The following is a 17,809-nucleotide window of genomic DNA, read 5'->3' as shown; positions in this document are numbered from 1 at the left end:
TTTCAAGGAACTGAGAAGCTAGATAAAGCGTAAACAAAGGAAAATATATATACACACAAAAACCAGAGGTATGTGTGCAGATATCTTTGACAAAGTGGATTGCTAAACCGCATGAAATGAGTCGGCAGGGAGCTAATAAACACATCACTGGGTCGAAATTATCAAACTATGTCAGGATGAAGAGTACCACTAAGGACTGCTTTTATAGTTGTATATTGGTTATCGTTTGCCCTGCAACAAATGACATTTCTGGATGCGCACCGTCAACACATATTGCTTGGAAGTAAACAAGGTGAGAATAAAATATTTTTTTAAAAAGGAGTGGCCAATTATCTTGGCATTGCCAGAAGACACGCGATGCAACAACATCCTGAAACTAAGCAGGTCAGGGGACAGAAGACCCATTGCTTTGCCCATTGAGTTTCATGGAAGGAAGGAAGGTGAGATATCAATGGAATTTTAAAATGGCTCACGGGCATAGCTGTCAACTTACAGATTTGAAAATAAGGGACCAGGAGCCTCGAAAATAAGGGATCAGCAGCCAAATTAGGGGATTTTCAGAGCACAGGTATGTTCAACTTCTGAGCCCCTCCGAGCCAAAGGCAGAAAGCCCAGCTAGCAGCCAAATGAAGCCTCAAGTGGTGGTTCCCACAGCACAGCAACCCGGCAAAGGGGATGCAGCAAGGAAAACCACTGTCACCTCTCCGCTGGGAAGCGCTGAGCAAAGGCGAGTCCCCAGGCAACGCGGCCAATTTGATTGGCACAAGGCATGCAAGCTCCACCCCCCAGTCATTCTCAGGCTCCTTATTGGGTGAGCAACGCAGCCAAGCAACACAGTTGGAGCCTCCCTCCTCCCTGGCCGGCAGGGAGGGAGGGAGAGGAGCTGCTTCCTATGAAACCCAGGAAATTTAAGGGACATCATCAATAAGGGACAGCAGCAGGACACAGCGCTGGGATAAGGGACTTTCCCGCCAAATAAGGGACGGTTGACAGCTATGCTCGCGGGCCAATTTTGTCGCCAGTCAATTATGTAGCTCCCCTCCAAGCCAATTTCTAATCTGTCTTTCCAACATAAGCTTGTGCGATAGCAGCTACGATCGGCTCGCCACCTTCACTCAATAATAGATTCTGAAAACTTTGGCAGAGTCACATGCAAAATTTACAGATGTAAATTATGCACTGCAAGACAATGCAGGCGTCAAAAATTATAAAATCCCTGCTGCTGACAACTAGAATGGAAGGTATACACTGGGCATGGAGCAAATCTGAGCAGCAATCTTTAATAACCCAGAACAAGACAAACAGTTTTACTTGTGGAATGATGCCAACGTATGCTAAACCAAATGTAGTTAAATAGCATGGCAGGCATGACTAAAATGCTCTCCGTCAGGTATTACTACAATAGCTTCTTTCTGAGCCACTCCTCAGAGCCTCTTCCACAATTTTAAAAGGGTTTTCTGCCATGACACAGTCCCTGAGAAGGTTTCATCCACGTCCACCAGAGTTTTCATGAAAAATCGGGGGGGGGGGAGGGAGAAGAGTGCAAACTTTTCTCTCTTAAAATTATTGGCTCCAACGTCTCAAAGCGCACCCATGTTTCGGTTCCATCGCAAAGTTTCCAAAAAAGCAAAAATCCCGACGACGTCACCAGAATTTCTCTGTGTACTTTTTCCTTTCTAATATTTACACAGGGCACAAAAGGCAGGCTTTTTATTGCTAAACACCAGCTGTGTTGCAAAATATTGTAAACCTCCCTTAAAATGTGCTCGCTCCTCTGGGGAAGTCACATGGCAATTAAATATAGCCAAGCTGAACCCAGAGCTAAGTGGCAAGGCTTCAGCCACAGAAGGTTTTCCATTAATCATGACACATTTTGTCAGTGCACACTAAATGGGTTGTGCCTATCTTTGGCATTTAATCTTCACAAAAATTGTACTCGGTTTTCCAATACAGTGGTACCTCAGGTTAAGTACTTAATTCGTTCTGGAGGTCTGTTCTTAACCTGAAGTGCCACTTTTGCTAATGGGGCCACCTGCTGCCGCTGCGCCGCCAGAGCACGATTTCTGTTCTCATCCTGAAGCAAAGTTCTTAACCTGAGGTAATATTTCTGGGTTAGTGAAGTCTGTAACCTGAAGAGCATGTAACCCGAGGTACCACTGTATTAGAATAGGAATTTGTAACCCCCAATGCGATTACAATATTTTCCATCGACAAGCAACATTGAGCATGCTCACATACTCATTGTCTTTTCAACTGGATCACCTAAGCATATAGTAACTATAAACTACAGTAGTTTTCTTTTCTTTTCTTTCCAATTATAGCAGTTTTCCAAAAGCAGCTGTTCATCTGCTCACCTGTGGCGAATAATGCTAATGTCTTACAAGGTTGACACGAAACAGTGAGCAGGCAAGGTCGGCTAATAGTTTCTTTACAAGGCTGTGTAAAATGGTGCTGTAACTACAGACTTGGCCGAAAAACCGGAACCGCAAATTCCTATTTTGATGGAATCTGTGTTTAAAGCAGCAAGGGTTGAAGAGTCACCTTTAGAAAACCGTGTGCTCTACACAGTAATCTAGAAAGAACTGCATAATGAGATATAATCTCATGAAACTGGATACAATGCAGGTAGCCTGCTCAGGTTCCAACATGTATTAACTACGATGAGAACAACTTGCATCTTATAGTTGGGCCTTTATTTCTATCCATGTAATGTACTTAGTTATGCACCTGAAATAACATTTCATTTCGTATGTAATGCAAACAACAACATGGCCCTTTGTATCATGTTTTCTAGATGCAGCAACAGATGAAACAAAAATTGTTTTGAATTATAAATGATCCCAACAACTTGGGGGGGACGGGACCGCACCAACAGTGTGTTCCTGTACGTGTCTACACAAAAGCCAGTCCCCTTGGATTCAATGGGATTTACTCCCAGGTAAGTAGGCACATAGGACGCGGGTGGCGCTGTGAGTTAAACCACAGGGCCTAGGACTTGCAGATCAGAAGGTCGGCGGTTCGAATCCCCGCGACGGGGTGAGCTCCCGTTGCTCGGTCCCTGCTCCTGCCCACCTAGCAGTTTGAAAGCACGTCAAAGTGAAAGTAGATAAATAGGTACCGCTCTGGCGGGAAGGTAAACGGCGTTTCTGTGCGCTGCTCTGGTTCGCCAGAAGCGGCTTAGTCATGCTGGCCACATGACCTGGAAGCTGTATGCCGGCTCCCTCGGCCAATAAAGCGAGATGAGCGCCGCAACCCCAGAGTCGGCCACAACTGGACCTAATGGTCAGCGGTCCCTTTACCTTTAAGTAGGCACAGGATGTCATACGATATGCATCCACACCGGTGAAAGTTGTGGACGATGTATAGAACTGCGACAAATATACGTTGGAAATGAAAAGGGAAGGAAGGCACCTTTTATCACATGTGGTGGATGTGCAGGGCAGTAAAAGCATTTTGGGAAATGATATACCATATTTTTCCATGTATAACATGCCCCCTATTTTTGGGGACTCCAAATTAAGAAAATGGGGGGAGATTGTCCATAGTTGTTGATGAGCTTTTTTTAGGGGGGATTGCTGAACATCGCCACTCACACGCGTTGGAAAAGCCACTTGCGTGGCGAGTTCCCGCCCCCCCCCCCCAGTGGAAATAATGACACAATTATTAAGGTTAATGGGCTAAATAAGGCAGCAACTTTATTGGTTACAGGTGATGAGCGGTATTGGCTTAGGCATTGGTCCTAACCGACTATATCTGGCTTCAGCCCATCCGCTTGAAGTCCGGGAAGGGTTAACCAGCAGTAGGGGGAGTCCTGCTGATGCACATCAACTAGGAACTTCCCCGGGGTCACCGATTGGGGGCGTGCCTTAGGCTCTCACTTCCATAGGCTTCGGACAGGGCAACGCCCCCCGGAATCCTTTATCGGACTGCCCTTCAATATAATAATAATAATAATAATAATAATAATAATAATAATAATAATAATAATAATTTTTATTTATACCCCGCCCTCCCCAGCCAAGGCCGGGCCCAGAGCGGCTTACAAGCAATAATAAAAACAAGAAGAATGATTACAACTTAAAAACAAAAATAAAATACAACATTAAAATACAGTGGTACCTCGCAAGACGAAATTAATTCGTTGCGCGAGTTTTTTTTTCTTGCGAGTTTTTTGTCTTGCGAAGCACGGTTTCCCATAGGAATGCATTGAAAATCAATCAATGCGTTCCTATGGAAACCGCCTTCAGACCAGGTCCGGGGACAGTCTGTCCCCCAACCTCTTCTGAAGGCTTGGGGGGGGGACAAGGGCTTTTCCCTTGGAACAGCTGGCAGGTGGCAAAGAGGGAGATCCCCGGCCGCGTCCTGGTTTAAATAAGGCAGGCCACACCCCCAGAGCCAGCCAATTAGCTGGCCAGGAGGTGACGCGGCTGGGAATCCCCCCAATTGCGCAGGGGCTGGGGCCATGAAGCCCGCAACTTCACCTCCTCCAAATGGCAGAGTGGCTCTATCGTCTGTCCCCAAGCCGGCGGAAGCCAACAACCACCCGCCCAATTGACGCAGCAACAACCAATCAAGAACAGTCTTTGCCGCCAATAACACGCCCAATAGTCGCTGACAATCTCCGGCTCGCAGCAGCAACCAATCCCATGTCCCCCCAATGCACTACCCTTGTGTAAGACAACCCCCAATTTCCAACGTAATTCTTTAAGAAAAATGCATCGTCTTATACACAGAAAAGTACAGTATGAAACAAAAAAAAATGTTTGAAATAACGTTTGTGGAAAAACCAGAAGCATTTTTTATTAGGTGCAGAAATACCACAGGAGCAGAAAAGACTATTCATGACAGCAGCGCAGATAATTCTAGCCCAGAGATGGAAAGAAGAAAAAGTCCCAATAAAGAAGAAGGGTTAATGAAGATGATGGACTACGCCAAAATGGATTAAAAAAAATTATGAAAAAGAAAAAAGAAAGTTGTGGACATAACCAGGAAGTTCAGCTGTGGGACAGCAGAAACTAACCATACTACTGGAGGAAACCTGACTCAGGCACCTTGTTAAGAAGGATTAGAAAAACCATCTTAAAAAACAGGTCAATTGGCAGCTCTTAGCCATGGTGGCTAAACGAACCTCCATTCTCAGAAGCAATTGTAAAATCAGAATTACGGAATGGGAGCCTATGAACTAGGTTATACTAAATGATCAGGGAGAAAAAATAAGATTATCAAACCTCTAGGACTATAAGTTTATAAGTGGACGGTCAATCGATATTTGGAAAGCAAACTTGGTTTGAACCCCTCAGGAGCTCCTTTGCACTACAGGTGAACTGAAATGGTTGCGACTCAGATGCCTTGAGCTGCGTTTTAATTCACACGTCAAGGTCACGCAGCAGAGTCAATATAACAGCTCTAGAATCCACTCTCTTTTTTTTTGTGGCATGGCACAGAGCAGGTTATTTTTAACTCAAGAGGCAGGAACAAGCAAGTCTACAACACTTGAGAAGGGGCCATCAGCAGCCACCAATATCTGCACATTGCTTTCACCACGTTGCAAGTCGCTGACTTTATTGCGTTAGTGAACTTCAACGGCCTCCAGCAATTCCAAACTTAAGACCCACCTTCAACACAAGGTCCCTTTTAATCTACCATGCCATCACTTTACTACGTCTGTTTGTCGAGATCTGTCCTTCTACAGAGCTGAATTTATAGGAGCTGCCAGTCGCAGAAGTTTGAGGTCTAAACTCGGGTGCATGGAGCCTCTCTGTATTAACTTGCGGCCAAAACAATGGAGACCTGAAAGACCCAGAACCAGATCGCCTAACATTTTTGACATGAAAGCTGCCCTAGAAACCTTCCCATTTGATCATAGGAAAGGTAGACATAGGGCAAACACATCCCTGAGCTCTAGTGCCTCTGCAACCCCAGGTACTGACTCCCAAGATGATGATGATGATAATAATAATAATAATAATAATAATAATAATAATAATAATAATAATTTATTATTTATACACCGCCCATCTGGCTGGGCCTCCCCAGCCACTCTGGGCGGCTTCCATAGAAACCAAAAATACAGTAAAATATCACACGTTAAAAACTTCCCTGAACAGGGCTGCCTTAAGATGTCTTCTGAATGTCAGGTAGTTGTTTATCGCTTTGACATCTGCTGGAAGGGCGTTCCACAGGGCGGGCGCCACTACCGAGAAGGCCCTCTGCCTGGTTCCCTGTAGCTTTGCTTCTCGCAATGAGGGAACCGCCAGAAGGCCCTCGGCGCTGGACCTCAGCGTCCGGGCAGAATGATGGGGGTGGAGACGCTCCTTCAGGTATACTGGACCGAGGCCGTTTAGGGCTTTAAAGGTCAGCACCAACACTTTGAATTGTGCTCGGAAACGTACTGGGAGCCAATGTAGGTCTTTCAAGACCGGTGTTATATGGTCTCGGCGGCCGCCCCCAGTCACCAGTCTAGCTGCTGCATTCTGGATTAGTTGTAGTTTCCGAGTCACCTTCAAAGGTAGCCCCACGTAAAGTGCATTGCAGTAGTCCAAGCGGGAGATAACCAGAGCATGCACCACTCTGCCGAGACAGTCCGCAGGCAGGTAGGGTCTCAGCCTGCGTACCAGATGGAGCTGGTAAACAGCTGCCCTGGACACAGAATTGACCTGTGCCTCCATGGACAGCTGTGAGTCCAGAATGTCTCCCAGGCTGCGCACCTGGTCCTTCAGGGGCACAGTTACCCCATTCAGGACCAGGGAATCCTCCACACCTGCCCGCCTCCTGTCCCCCAAAAACAGTACTTCTGTCTTGTCAGGATTCAACCTCAATCTGTTAGCCGCCATCCAACCTCCAACCGCCATCCTCCATCCTCCAAGATAGAAAACAGTCTCTTAAGGGGAGATTTATGTCAGAAAAATGGTGCAAGGAGGAAGGTTAAATCTGTCACCTCCCAGTGCATGTATGCTCTGATCCCATTCAAAAACCCTTTGCAGTTGCTTTTAAGTAATAATGAAAACTATGGAAAATCCAGCCAGGGATTGCCTAAGTCAGTGATGGCCAATGGGCAGATCGTGAGATACTGGTAGATCACGGGTTGCCTGTGGTAGATCGTGGGACCCCCCCCCCCAAAAAAAAGCTCAACAACTTTGGTCAATCCAGTTTTTTTTATACAGCGGTGCCTTGCAAGACGAAATTAATTCGTTCCATGAGTTTTTTCGTCTTGCGATTTCTTTCGTCTTGCGAAGCACTGTTTCGGGAAAGTTTTGGAAAAGCTTCAAAAATCACCAAAGTCTTCAAAAACCTCAAAAAAGGCTACCACACCGCGTGCTATGAGTTGCTCCTCGAAGTCAAGTCGCAACTGTATTAACGGTTTTAAGAAAAAGGAAACTTGCAAGACGTTTCCGTCTTGCGAAGCAAGCCCATAGGGAAAATCGTCTTGCGAAGCAACTCAAAAAACCAAAAACCCTTTCATCTTGCGAGTTTTCCGTCTTGCGAGGCATTCGTCTTGCGAGGTACCACTGTAGTGGGAGTAGATTGCAGTCTCTTGGAAGTTGGACAAGCCTGGCCTAGGTCTTATCTAATAATAATAATAATAATAATAATAATAATAATAATAATAATAATATTTATTTATACCCTGCCCTCCCCAGCCATGACTGGGCTCAGGGCGGCTAACACTAGGTATAAAAACGATTGATTAAAATATAACTTAAAAACAAGATTAAAATACAACATTAAAATTAAAATGCAGCCTCATTTCAGTAGAAACTCAAATCAAAAACTTTTTGGGGACAAAAACGTCAAATCTTCACCAAGGCCAACTATCCAGACTGGTCCTACATGGGCCAGAAAAAAGCCAGGGAAGTCCCCAAATAGGAGTTCCATCACAGAAGGAGAAAGAAAAAAGGAAAGGGGGGGGGCATCAAGATCTACTTCATTCCTCAGTGGGAAAAATGCGCTCTGCGGCCAATCAGGGTGGTTTTTAATATACTCTTGGTATATTCCAAGGCTGTCCTGGCTCACTGTGGCTTTTTGTGCATTGAACATCATCATCATCATCGTTATTATTTTCTGTGAAGCATCTCAAAGCAATTTCATAATACAACAGAAACGTATATAAAATAAAACTATCTTTAAAACCACTTAAAAGTAATTTCAAATCCACTCCAGATACTTGAGTGGGATAAGAATCTCCACGGAGATGGCTTGTTGAAAGAGGAAAGTATTTCGACAGGCAGGGCAGGGAAGATGGCGCCTGCTTGATCTGTAACAGAAGACCCGTGTTCCATAGGGTGGGTGCTGACACACTAATGGTCCGTCATGTGGAGCAGAACTCCAGGCAAGATGGCGCCTGAATGAAGCCCTCTCCTGCAGAGCAAAGTGTTTGGTTGGGGATATAAAGGAAGGAGACGAGCTTTCATTTACACTGGTGCCAAGCTGAAGAGGGGTCTGTACATGAATCAATCCGTGTTGGGAAAGGGGACCCTGTCAGATCTTGGAGAGCTGTAGCAAGCAGGGTGGATGTGATTTAAGTCAAATCAATTTAAATCACTAGTCAGTAAGATTTGATTTAAATAATTTTTTCCCCGCAGAAAGACTCATTCTTGCTGGTAGCCTCTTAATATTTGCAACCAGATGAAGGTTTTGTTTTTGGAATAATAAATTTTCAGAGTAGTTTTTACAGTTATATCAAAAATTACTGATTTCGTTATACTATTAGAAATACATAAACCGATAATTATTAAATGAAGGCAAGGTTTAGTAAGTTAAATGTTTATATTTGGACAACTTTTCTGCTGTACTTTATTGGAAGGAGAAAAGTGATCATTTCCTTAATAACAATTTAATCAATTTATTTAACTAAAACAATAACATTATAGCATATATATCCATGTTTGTTAACTGATGTGGTTAAACATTTAAAGAAAGGAAAAAAGACTGGGTTTTAGCACACATGAGAAACTTAAACAAATCCTTATTTCCTGATGGACTATAATGTAACTTAAATAGAAAACTATCTTTAGAAAGATTTTTCCTCCAAAAGCATTTTATTTTAAAAATCCAATTTAAATTATAAAAAAATCTTATTAACATTTTTAAAATATGATTTTTTATTTTTTGAAAAAATCCATTGATTTTTATCCAGCCCTGGTAGCGAGTCGGAGTAGGCAGCAAACAGCTAGGCCCACCAAAAGCTAGGCGTTTCCTCTCCCTCATCTTTCCGTCATTCTTTCCCCTTCTCTTTTCCCTCCTCCTCCAGAAGAGGATTACAGAGCACCACTAGGATAAGCCAGCTCAAATAAGGTCATGACACAGTTGCTGTTGTCAAAATCTTGAAGGCTAAAGGCAACTAGGTTGGGCTCTGATCAACAGCACCCAAATTGATAGCCATTCATTCCCAATCTGTCGTCCTGCCTACACTGTCAGTCACTGCCCGAATTAAAATGCCAACCCGCCAGTCTTAAAATACTGGGATAGTTACAGGGTAGTCACATGGGTAGCAGGCCGTTTGTATAAGCTGAACACACAATACACCAGCCCCAGGGATTAGATACCGGCAGGAGCATCTAAAACGAAAGCTGGTGCTGCGGAAGAAGCCAGAAGACCATCTTGGCTGCAAGACCTGCTCTCTGCCTTGCTGGGACTGACTCCAGCTACAAAAAGCTGAGGCTGCCGAACAGACTTTGGGGCTGGGGTGTTCTTTTGGGAGTTTTGTTGGGGAGGTTGTTGCTGTTAATCGATACTAACTTTTTGTGTTTTTATTTTTAGATCTAATTACGACTTATGTGGAAATGGTTCAATTTGGTTGTGCACTTTTCGAAGTGTTTTATTTATTGTTTACGACTACTTTTGTTATCTTTGTAATTATGTATAGTGGTACCTTGGTTCCTGAACTTCATCAGTTCTGGAAGTCCATTCTTAAACCAAAGCGTTCTTAAACCAAGGCGTGCTTTCCCACAGCAGCGGGGGACTCAATTTACAAATGGAACACACTCAACAGGAGGCGGAACATGTTCTGTTTCCAAGGCAAAGTTCACAAACCAAAACACCTACTTCTGGGTTTGCAGCGTTCTTAGTCCAAGTTGTTCATAAACTAAGCTGTTCTTAAACCAAGGTACCAGTGTAGATATTTTTATGTAAGAGGTCCTGAGAATGGTTTTAACTCTTTGAAAGGCAGCAAATGATAAAATGATGACAATAATGAAAACAACGGATCAGATTTAACTCCACTTCCCAGTGGCCTGGTTCAGATATAACCCTGAAATTTACACCCTTCTCTGATTAGGATCTCAAATGTCTAATGAAATCATAGTTAAACTCAGAGGATAGGTACACAGAGACATGAATGACAGTTATTTCTCACCCTGCAGACAAGAAGGCAGAAGAGGGAAGTAAACTTCCTTCACCATGGACCACTTTGGTCCCGAAGTATTACTGAACAATGGTTGACAAAACTCAAAAAAGCTCTTGAAACATTTCACATCCTGATTTGTGGCTAATTTTTAACTATGGGTTAAATGGGGGGGGGGAATGTTGTTGAGCCACAAATTTCCGTTTCCCTGATTACTGCTGGTTGCCGGAGCTGATTGGAGCTGGGAATATAACAATAATGGGAAAAACCACAGGTTCCTCATCAATGAATTAGATGTTCAGATATGATCCGTCCAGAAAACAAACCACAGTTAAAGCATTAAGTGCGCATGGGACTAATAAGAAAAACCAAATACAGTGGTGCCTCGCAAGACGAAATTAATTCGTTCCGCGAGTTTTGTCGTCTTGCAATTTTTTTCGTCTTGCGAAGCACGGTGTCGGGAAAGTTTTGGAAAAGCTTCAAAAATCACCAAAGTCTTTAAAAACCTCAAAAAAGGCTACCACACCGCGTTCTATGAGTTGCTCCTCGAAGTCAAGTCGCAACTGTATTAAAGGTGTTAAGAAAAAGGAAACAAACTTGCAAGACGTTTCCGTCTTGCGAAGCAAGCCCATAGGGAAAATCGTCTTGCGAAGCAACTCAAAAAACAAAAAACCCTTTCGTCTAGCGAGTTTTTTGTCTTGCGAGGCATTCGTCTTGCGAAGTACCACTGTAGAGCATAATTTTCGCGTTACAAACACTTAAAATGTTTTTCAAAATAAGAAAGTGACCACACACAGACACACATCATTAGCCCTAGACAAAAATTCCTCGATTACATCCTTTGCTCTCTTTCCAACCAAACTGCCGTTGAGCAAATCTCTATTTTGCTGGCTAGAAATAATGTATTTATTACTGCACAGGTTGCAAAATTTGCCTTGGCTGCAAGTAAGTTGAGAGCTAGGCACCAAGACAAGTATCATAAGGGGGAGTGTGAGACGTGGAGTGCTTACTTAACTTATGCAGGTGTGATTTTTGCATTTTTGTATGCTTGCTTTGCTGTTCTTGTTGTTCAGTCTTAAATCAATTGTTTGTATCCTACGGATTGTGACCAATTGTGACAGCTTATAAAGGTAAAGGTAAAGGGACCCCTGACCATTAGGTCCAGTCGTAGCTGACTCTGGGGTTGCGGTGCTCATCTCGCTTTATTGGCCGAGGGAGCCGGCATACAGCTTCCGGGTCACGTGGCCAGCATGACTAAGCCACTTCTGGCAAACCAGAGCAGCGCACAGAAACACAGTTTACCTTCCCGCCAGAGTGGTACCTATTTATCTACTTGCACTTTGACATGCTTTTGAACTGCTAGGTTGGCAGGAGCAGGGACTGAGTAACAGGGGCTCACCCCGTTGCGGGGATTCGAACCACGACCTCTGTGGTTTAACGCACAGCGCCACCCGTGTCCCTTTTACTCTATATTTTACATCTATCCATATTGTCCATAGTATTTGTTATATTACAAGTGAGATTGAAATGCTGCTAATGTTTTCATCTGCTTAGTGTGGTCTCCAAAATAAATTATAATTCCCCCCCCCCATTCTTTCTTGAAGTTTTTGTCTTCTTGGACCCTAAGCTTTTGGGTCAGTTTTGCCATTTTGGCGCAGTCCAACAGCTCGGTTTGCCATTCCTCTCTGGCAGGGACTTTCTCTTCTTAATGACTGTAATTTTGAATGTAATAGAATATGTGATATGTAACTCTCTCTTTTCCTATTTTTCATTACTTTCGGGTTTTTCTTCTGTTGAAATGTATCAGAAAATGAAGTTTAGCATCTACATGTGGGGCAGGGGAAATCTCTGGTGCTTGTTAGCTTCAAGATGAGACAGCTACCCACCCTTGCCTGTAGGAAGGTAGACAAGCTGTGCTTGGAGCATGCAAATGAACCAGAATCAAGTTAGTGCCATTCTCCTCCTGCCTGGTCAAGGCTGACTTCTATCAGCTGGGCCCTTCTGATCAGCAGGTCCTAGGCTCCGTGGTTTAACCCACAGCGCCACCCGCGTCCCATGCGACAGCTTATAGCTTTTAGCAATAAAGATTCATTCATTCATTCATGGAGTGCCATCTTGGCCCCAGGGCTGTGGGTGCCATGCAGCGTGCATGGCCCTGGCACAGAATTTTGTGGGTGCCCGGCCCCTCCATGGGGAATTTTGTGGGTGCTCGGGCACCCAGGGAGTTGGCACGTATGTCAATAGAAAGATACTTACAGGGTCTCTCAATTCATCGCTGTCTTTGCCTGCCGTACGAGGTATTTTCATAGGAATTTCATCTCCACATTCAGTGTCGGAAGCGTTAGGAGACTCTGCTAAATCGAGGAACTCATCTCTCTTGTGACCTCTGAACCTTATTTTGTCTAACCTCTTTAGCATGTTCAGCACTGCTCCTTTCTGCTTTATCTTAACATGACGGTTGGAGTCCCTGCAAAACACAAAGGGAAGCGGCAGAGACAAGGGGAAAAGATTATTTTCGGGGGACATGCATGATAAACATTATAATTATACAGAGTGCTCTTATAATCACGCATTGAACGCTTGCGGCAGAAATAGTAATCCCGTTTCCGAAAGAAAGCAAAAACACTCTAGCTTACGTTTCAAAATCCTTTTTAAAATAAAAAAGTGACTATTAATAGAGAAAGCATTTTGTGGAACAATCATTTCCGCCAGACGGACAGTATGAGAGCACTGAGGAATAGAACATGACAAAGTTTTGTGTCATTTGCTCGCGGAGCAAAACCCTTACCAATTCTACGTTTCAGAGAGGTTGACAAAATAAATTGTTATTTAGGAAACAGAGCTCTGCAAATCAGCTGGGAAACGCTGGGTTCAAATTTCAACAGTAATGAACTCAATAATGGGACCTTGCATACAGAGGTGATGATTTCAACCTTACGGGCTACTTGGTAAAGTTTACTGGGATAATGTATGTGGAGTTATTTGATGACTTGAACAAGCTATATATAAATACAAATCATTTTTAAACTGCATTCCCCCCAAAAAATGGCAGCAAGAAAGCCGGAAAGCTTAGGAAGCAATAAACCTGATACATATTGAATCCTAATACAGTTGCACCTTGGATCCCTAACGCCTTGCGAGTCAAACGTTTTGGCTCCTGAACGCCACAAACCCGGAAGTGAGTGTTCCAGTGGTGAACATTCTTTGGAACACAAACATCCAACACGGTTTCCGATTGGTTGCAGGAGCTTCCTGCAGCCAATTGGAAGCCGTGCCTTGGTTTCCAAACATTTTGGAAGTCAAATGGACTTCCGGAATGGATTCTGTTCGACTTCTGAGGTACCACTGTATTACTAAGCCAGTATGACCTAGAGTGAAACGTTAACAATTAGCAATGCACTGGATCGGTAACATCCCCTTGAAACTAATTAATGTGTTGGAAATAGAGTGAGAAGTGTCCCCACCAGTAGCCACTGCAACCTCTTATATTAAAATTGTTAAGAAAGGAAATTAACGCAAATCAGGAGTGGCTCTTGCACATTTACAGATCTGTTTTTTGCTGTGCCACGTTGGGAAGCAATTCCCACACTCCCCAACTTACATAAACACACATAAACAACTACCTGACATTCAGAAGACATCTTAAGGCAGCCCTGTTCAGGGAAGTTTTTAATGTATGATATTTTAGTGTTTTTTGGTTTCTATGGAAGCCCCCCAGAGTGGCTGGGGAAACCCAGCCAGATGGGCGGGGTACAAATAATAAATTATTATTATTATTATTATTATTATTATTATTATTATTATTATATGCAAACTCCTATTACCACAGCATTCTCATAGGTGAAAATGTTCCCAAATGGAGACAAGTCTGTATGGTGGTTCATTTGCCGGCAGTAATGTATTTAGCGTTAACTCTGGAAGTGTATATTCTCGATTCTGACCAAATTAAGCCTCCTGGTGTATATTTTGCTCTAGGAGGCCTAGCTTCATCAGAATCGAATCTACATTTCCAGAGTTTAAAGCTAAATACATTACTGCTGGTAAATGAGCCACCATGGATGCTAGAGGGCCATGAAAATTTGTGTCCTGGACTTTTTAGATTCGTCTACCCATGTGCTATCTGAAACCAAAGGGGCACATTTGTTGCCAGATGTGATTTTGTTGTTGTTTCAGCAATCCGGATGGGTTAGGACAAACGTGGTTCTCCAGCTGTTGTTGGACTACAATTCCCATCATCCCTGACCACTGGTCTTGCGAGCTAGGGAAGATGGGAGTTGTAGTCCTAAAACAAGTTTGGGAAGCACTGGGTTAGGAGAAATAGAAGAAGCGAAGGAGAAGGTGGTGGCAAGGCCCTAAATGGGTAAACACTGACAGCACAATTTCGTTTCCGAGCACAATTCAAAGTGTTGGTGCTAACCTTTAAAGCCCTAAACAACCTCGGTCCAGTATACCTGAAGGAGCGTCTCCACCCCCATCATTCTGCCCGGACACTGAGGTCCAGCGCCGAGGGCCTTCTGGCGGTTCCCTCATTGCGAGAAGCAAAGCTACAGGGAACCAGGCAGAGGGCCTTCTCGGTGGTGGCGCCCGCCCTGTGGAACGCCCTTCCAGCAGATGTCAAAGCGATAAACAACTACCTGACATTCAGAAGACATCTTAAGGCAGCCCTGTTCAGGGAAGTTTTTAACGTGTGATATTTTACTGTATTTTTGGTTTCTATGGAAGCCGCCCAGAGTGGCTGGGGAGGCCCAGCCAGATGGGCGGGGTATAAATAATAAATTATTATTATTATTATTAGCACTGAAAGTTGGGCAGCATGAAAAGTGGGGAGAAAAGCGAGGCATTTCGCAGAAGGTGGGATGGGAAACAAAGGCCACACCATACAGAGAAGACCTGCAGTCCCAAACGGTGACTTCATCCTGTCTGCCAACTGTGTTAACAGATTCTTGGAAGGGGAAGATTTGAGATTCGAAGAAACAATGCAGAAGTCAGCGGATGGAAAAGTCTGCCTTGCAACATAACCACGGAGTAGCTGGCAAGCCGATTCCGTCAGGCTAAATTTGCGCTTCTCCTTCTGGAAGCGGAAACCACACCAAGATTACGACACTTTTGGTGTAAAGGAAATCTGTGCACACTTTAGCTCAGAGGTTTTCAACCTTTTTGAGTCCACGGGTCCCTTGAGCAACTATATTCTGGGGGGCTCAGGAGCCCAGTTACGTCACCCCTTGCCTGCAGAGCTGGCAGCCTCTCACGCTTTTTTGAACACGCTCCCTTGTGGAGTGTTCCCTCAGCCTCCTCTCCTCTCCATTGGTAATCCTCTGGGCAGCCGCTGTCACTGCCACCGCCCCTAGTTTTTGAGCTGCCCCCTCTGCCCCAAAGAGAGGTGCCTCCTCACACTGCCCCACAGGGACCTGAGACTTGTCTGTCCATTCCCAACGGCAAAGCATGGAGGACTGGCTGGCTGGGCTTGCTTGCTTGCTTACTCCAAGGCTGCCTCAGTTCCTGGCAACCAGCACCCCCTGGCCAGCCCCAGAGGCACCATTCTATGACCCTCACCCACAATGCCCCTTTTGGCACTTGAAATAGTTTGGACCCCACCCCATCCACAGGTCCATACCACAATCTTAACTGCTTCATGTATTTACAACCCGCACCTTCGTAAAGTGTATCAAAGCGGCTTACAACATTTGAAAGATAAGGAAAAACGGTCCACAAATATCCATAAAATGCCATTAAGAACATCAGTAGGCACTGCTTGGTTAAAAAGAGAAAATTATGTTGTGAAGGCCTATCTAAGCAGTGCGGTTTTCAGAAGGGTGGTTCCTGCCGAAACTCTAGTGGCAGGGAGTTCCACAGGGCAGCGCTTGTCACACTAAAGCCTTCCTCCCCAGGGCAGGCCAACTGAACCTCAGGAGTGTGAGAAAGCTCTTTGGATCTCCTGGGAGATGCAAAGAGCATCCAATGACTATAATATCAAGATATCACAAATAAGACACTGTACACAGAGAAAGCTTTGAATATCCATCTCACCTCAAGCCGCGGTTTTTGAAGACATTGAGCCAAGACTCACCAAGTGATGTTGCAGCGAGTAATGAGATTATCTATCTATACACACACATATGAATCAGCCCTGAGCAAAGACACATGATGTCTGCTGTGCTCTGAGAAGTGTGGTGCGTTACTAACGTCATCCGACATGAAATTAAGAAACAAAACAGCCTAAGAAATGCGGGCAGGTTCCTGCGCGTTTGGTTTATTACTCAAATAAAAAACAAAAACACCTGAAGAACCGTCTCTCGTTATTTCTTTTTAATCAACCGTCACATTCATGCATCCAGGCTCCCATCATATTTACATGTCATCTAGAAATCGTGACTTCCTGTGAACAAATGAGTCACAACTGTCTCACACGTATATGGATTCACGTCGGGAGGAAACAAACCACAATTCCTGGCTTGCTGTTATCTCCAAGTCAATGCTTGTAGTTTGTTCTCGCTCCCCAAAAAACCACAATTTGTTCCACCAGCAAGGAGGAGGCAAACCGCCTATTATGGTGGATGTGTGTTAACTGAGACTTATACCCATGTCATGTGAACTGGGTTTCCAGAACATTGGACAACTGCTCTCACCCTCTGTGATAGCCCAGAAGAAGAGAAGTCTCACTTCCAGATAAACAGCTCCTTTTCCATCTCTTGTAGGCTTCTGCAGATCACAAGTTGCAGATCACAAGTGACAGTTAAGTCCGGCAGCAGACGACTCTGGGGTTGGGCGCTCATTTTGCTTTACAGGCCAAGGGAGCCGGCATTTGTCTGCAGACAGTTTTTCCAGGTCATGTGGCCAGCATGACTAAGCCACTTCTGGTGCAATGGAACACCGAAACTAGAGCAGCGCACAGAAACGCCGTTTACCTTCCCACTGGAAGGTATATACCTTCCCACCTATTTATCTACTTGCACTTTTGGCGTGCTTTCGAACTGCTAGGTTGGCAGGAGCTGGGACCGGGCAATGGGAGCGCATCCCTTCGCGGGGATTCGAACCGCCAACCTTCTGATCGACAAGCCCAAGAGGCTAAGTGGTTTCAACAGAAGCCACAGAATTTAATTTGCCGATACGCATCCAGGAATTGACCCCCCCCCAAAAAAATAGTTAGTTTGTTTTTTCAATAAAGTATATATGATCATAGAAAACTAGGAGAAAATTTATCCAAGGCCACTTTTCATAATGTATACATTAATCATAACCAGCATTGGGAATTAGCCAGGCACCAGGCGCATTTTGTGAGTGGCGTGGGTCCAACTGCGACCACATGGAGATCTCTGGATGCCGGGCCGGCAACTGGGGAAAACAAAATGTCACATAGAGAATGATCTGAAATATTTTTCTTGGAGAATGAATTTATTTTGATTCTGGATTGTTTTATTTGATGTTTTAATGTGTTGCGAACTGCTTTGAGATTCTTCTTTGAAATAT

The 17,809-nt window shown here is 44.3% G+C and overlaps 1 protein-coding gene across 3 annotated transcripts in view; it reads right to left on the bottom strand.

Annotated features, from left to right (window-relative positions):
* GRAMD4 (GRAM domain containing 4) overlaps positions 1-17,809 on the bottom strand; it is a 110,869-nt gene that overhangs the window by 70,056 nt on the left and 23,004 nt on the right. For all 3 annotated transcript variants that reach the window (XM_053406598.1, XM_053406596.1, XM_053406595.1), the window contains one exon: positions 12,599-12,809. In XM_053406598.1, the coding sequence (XP_053262573.1) occupies positions 12,599-12,760 (162 nt within the window). In that variant the 5' untranslated portion in view covers positions 12,761-12,809. Of the gene's footprint in view, positions 1-12,598; positions 12,810-17,809 lie in introns of those variants that run through there.

The sequence above is a fragment of the Podarcis raffonei genome, chromosome 10 (assembly GCF_027172205.1).
Source record: "Podarcis raffonei isolate rPodRaf1 chromosome 10, rPodRaf1.pri, whole genome shotgun sequence".
In the NCBI taxonomy this organism is placed as follows: Eukaryota; Metazoa; Chordata; class Lepidosauria; order Squamata; family Lacertidae; genus Podarcis; species Podarcis raffonei.
This window is presented reverse-complemented; position numbering and strand designations above follow the sequence as displayed.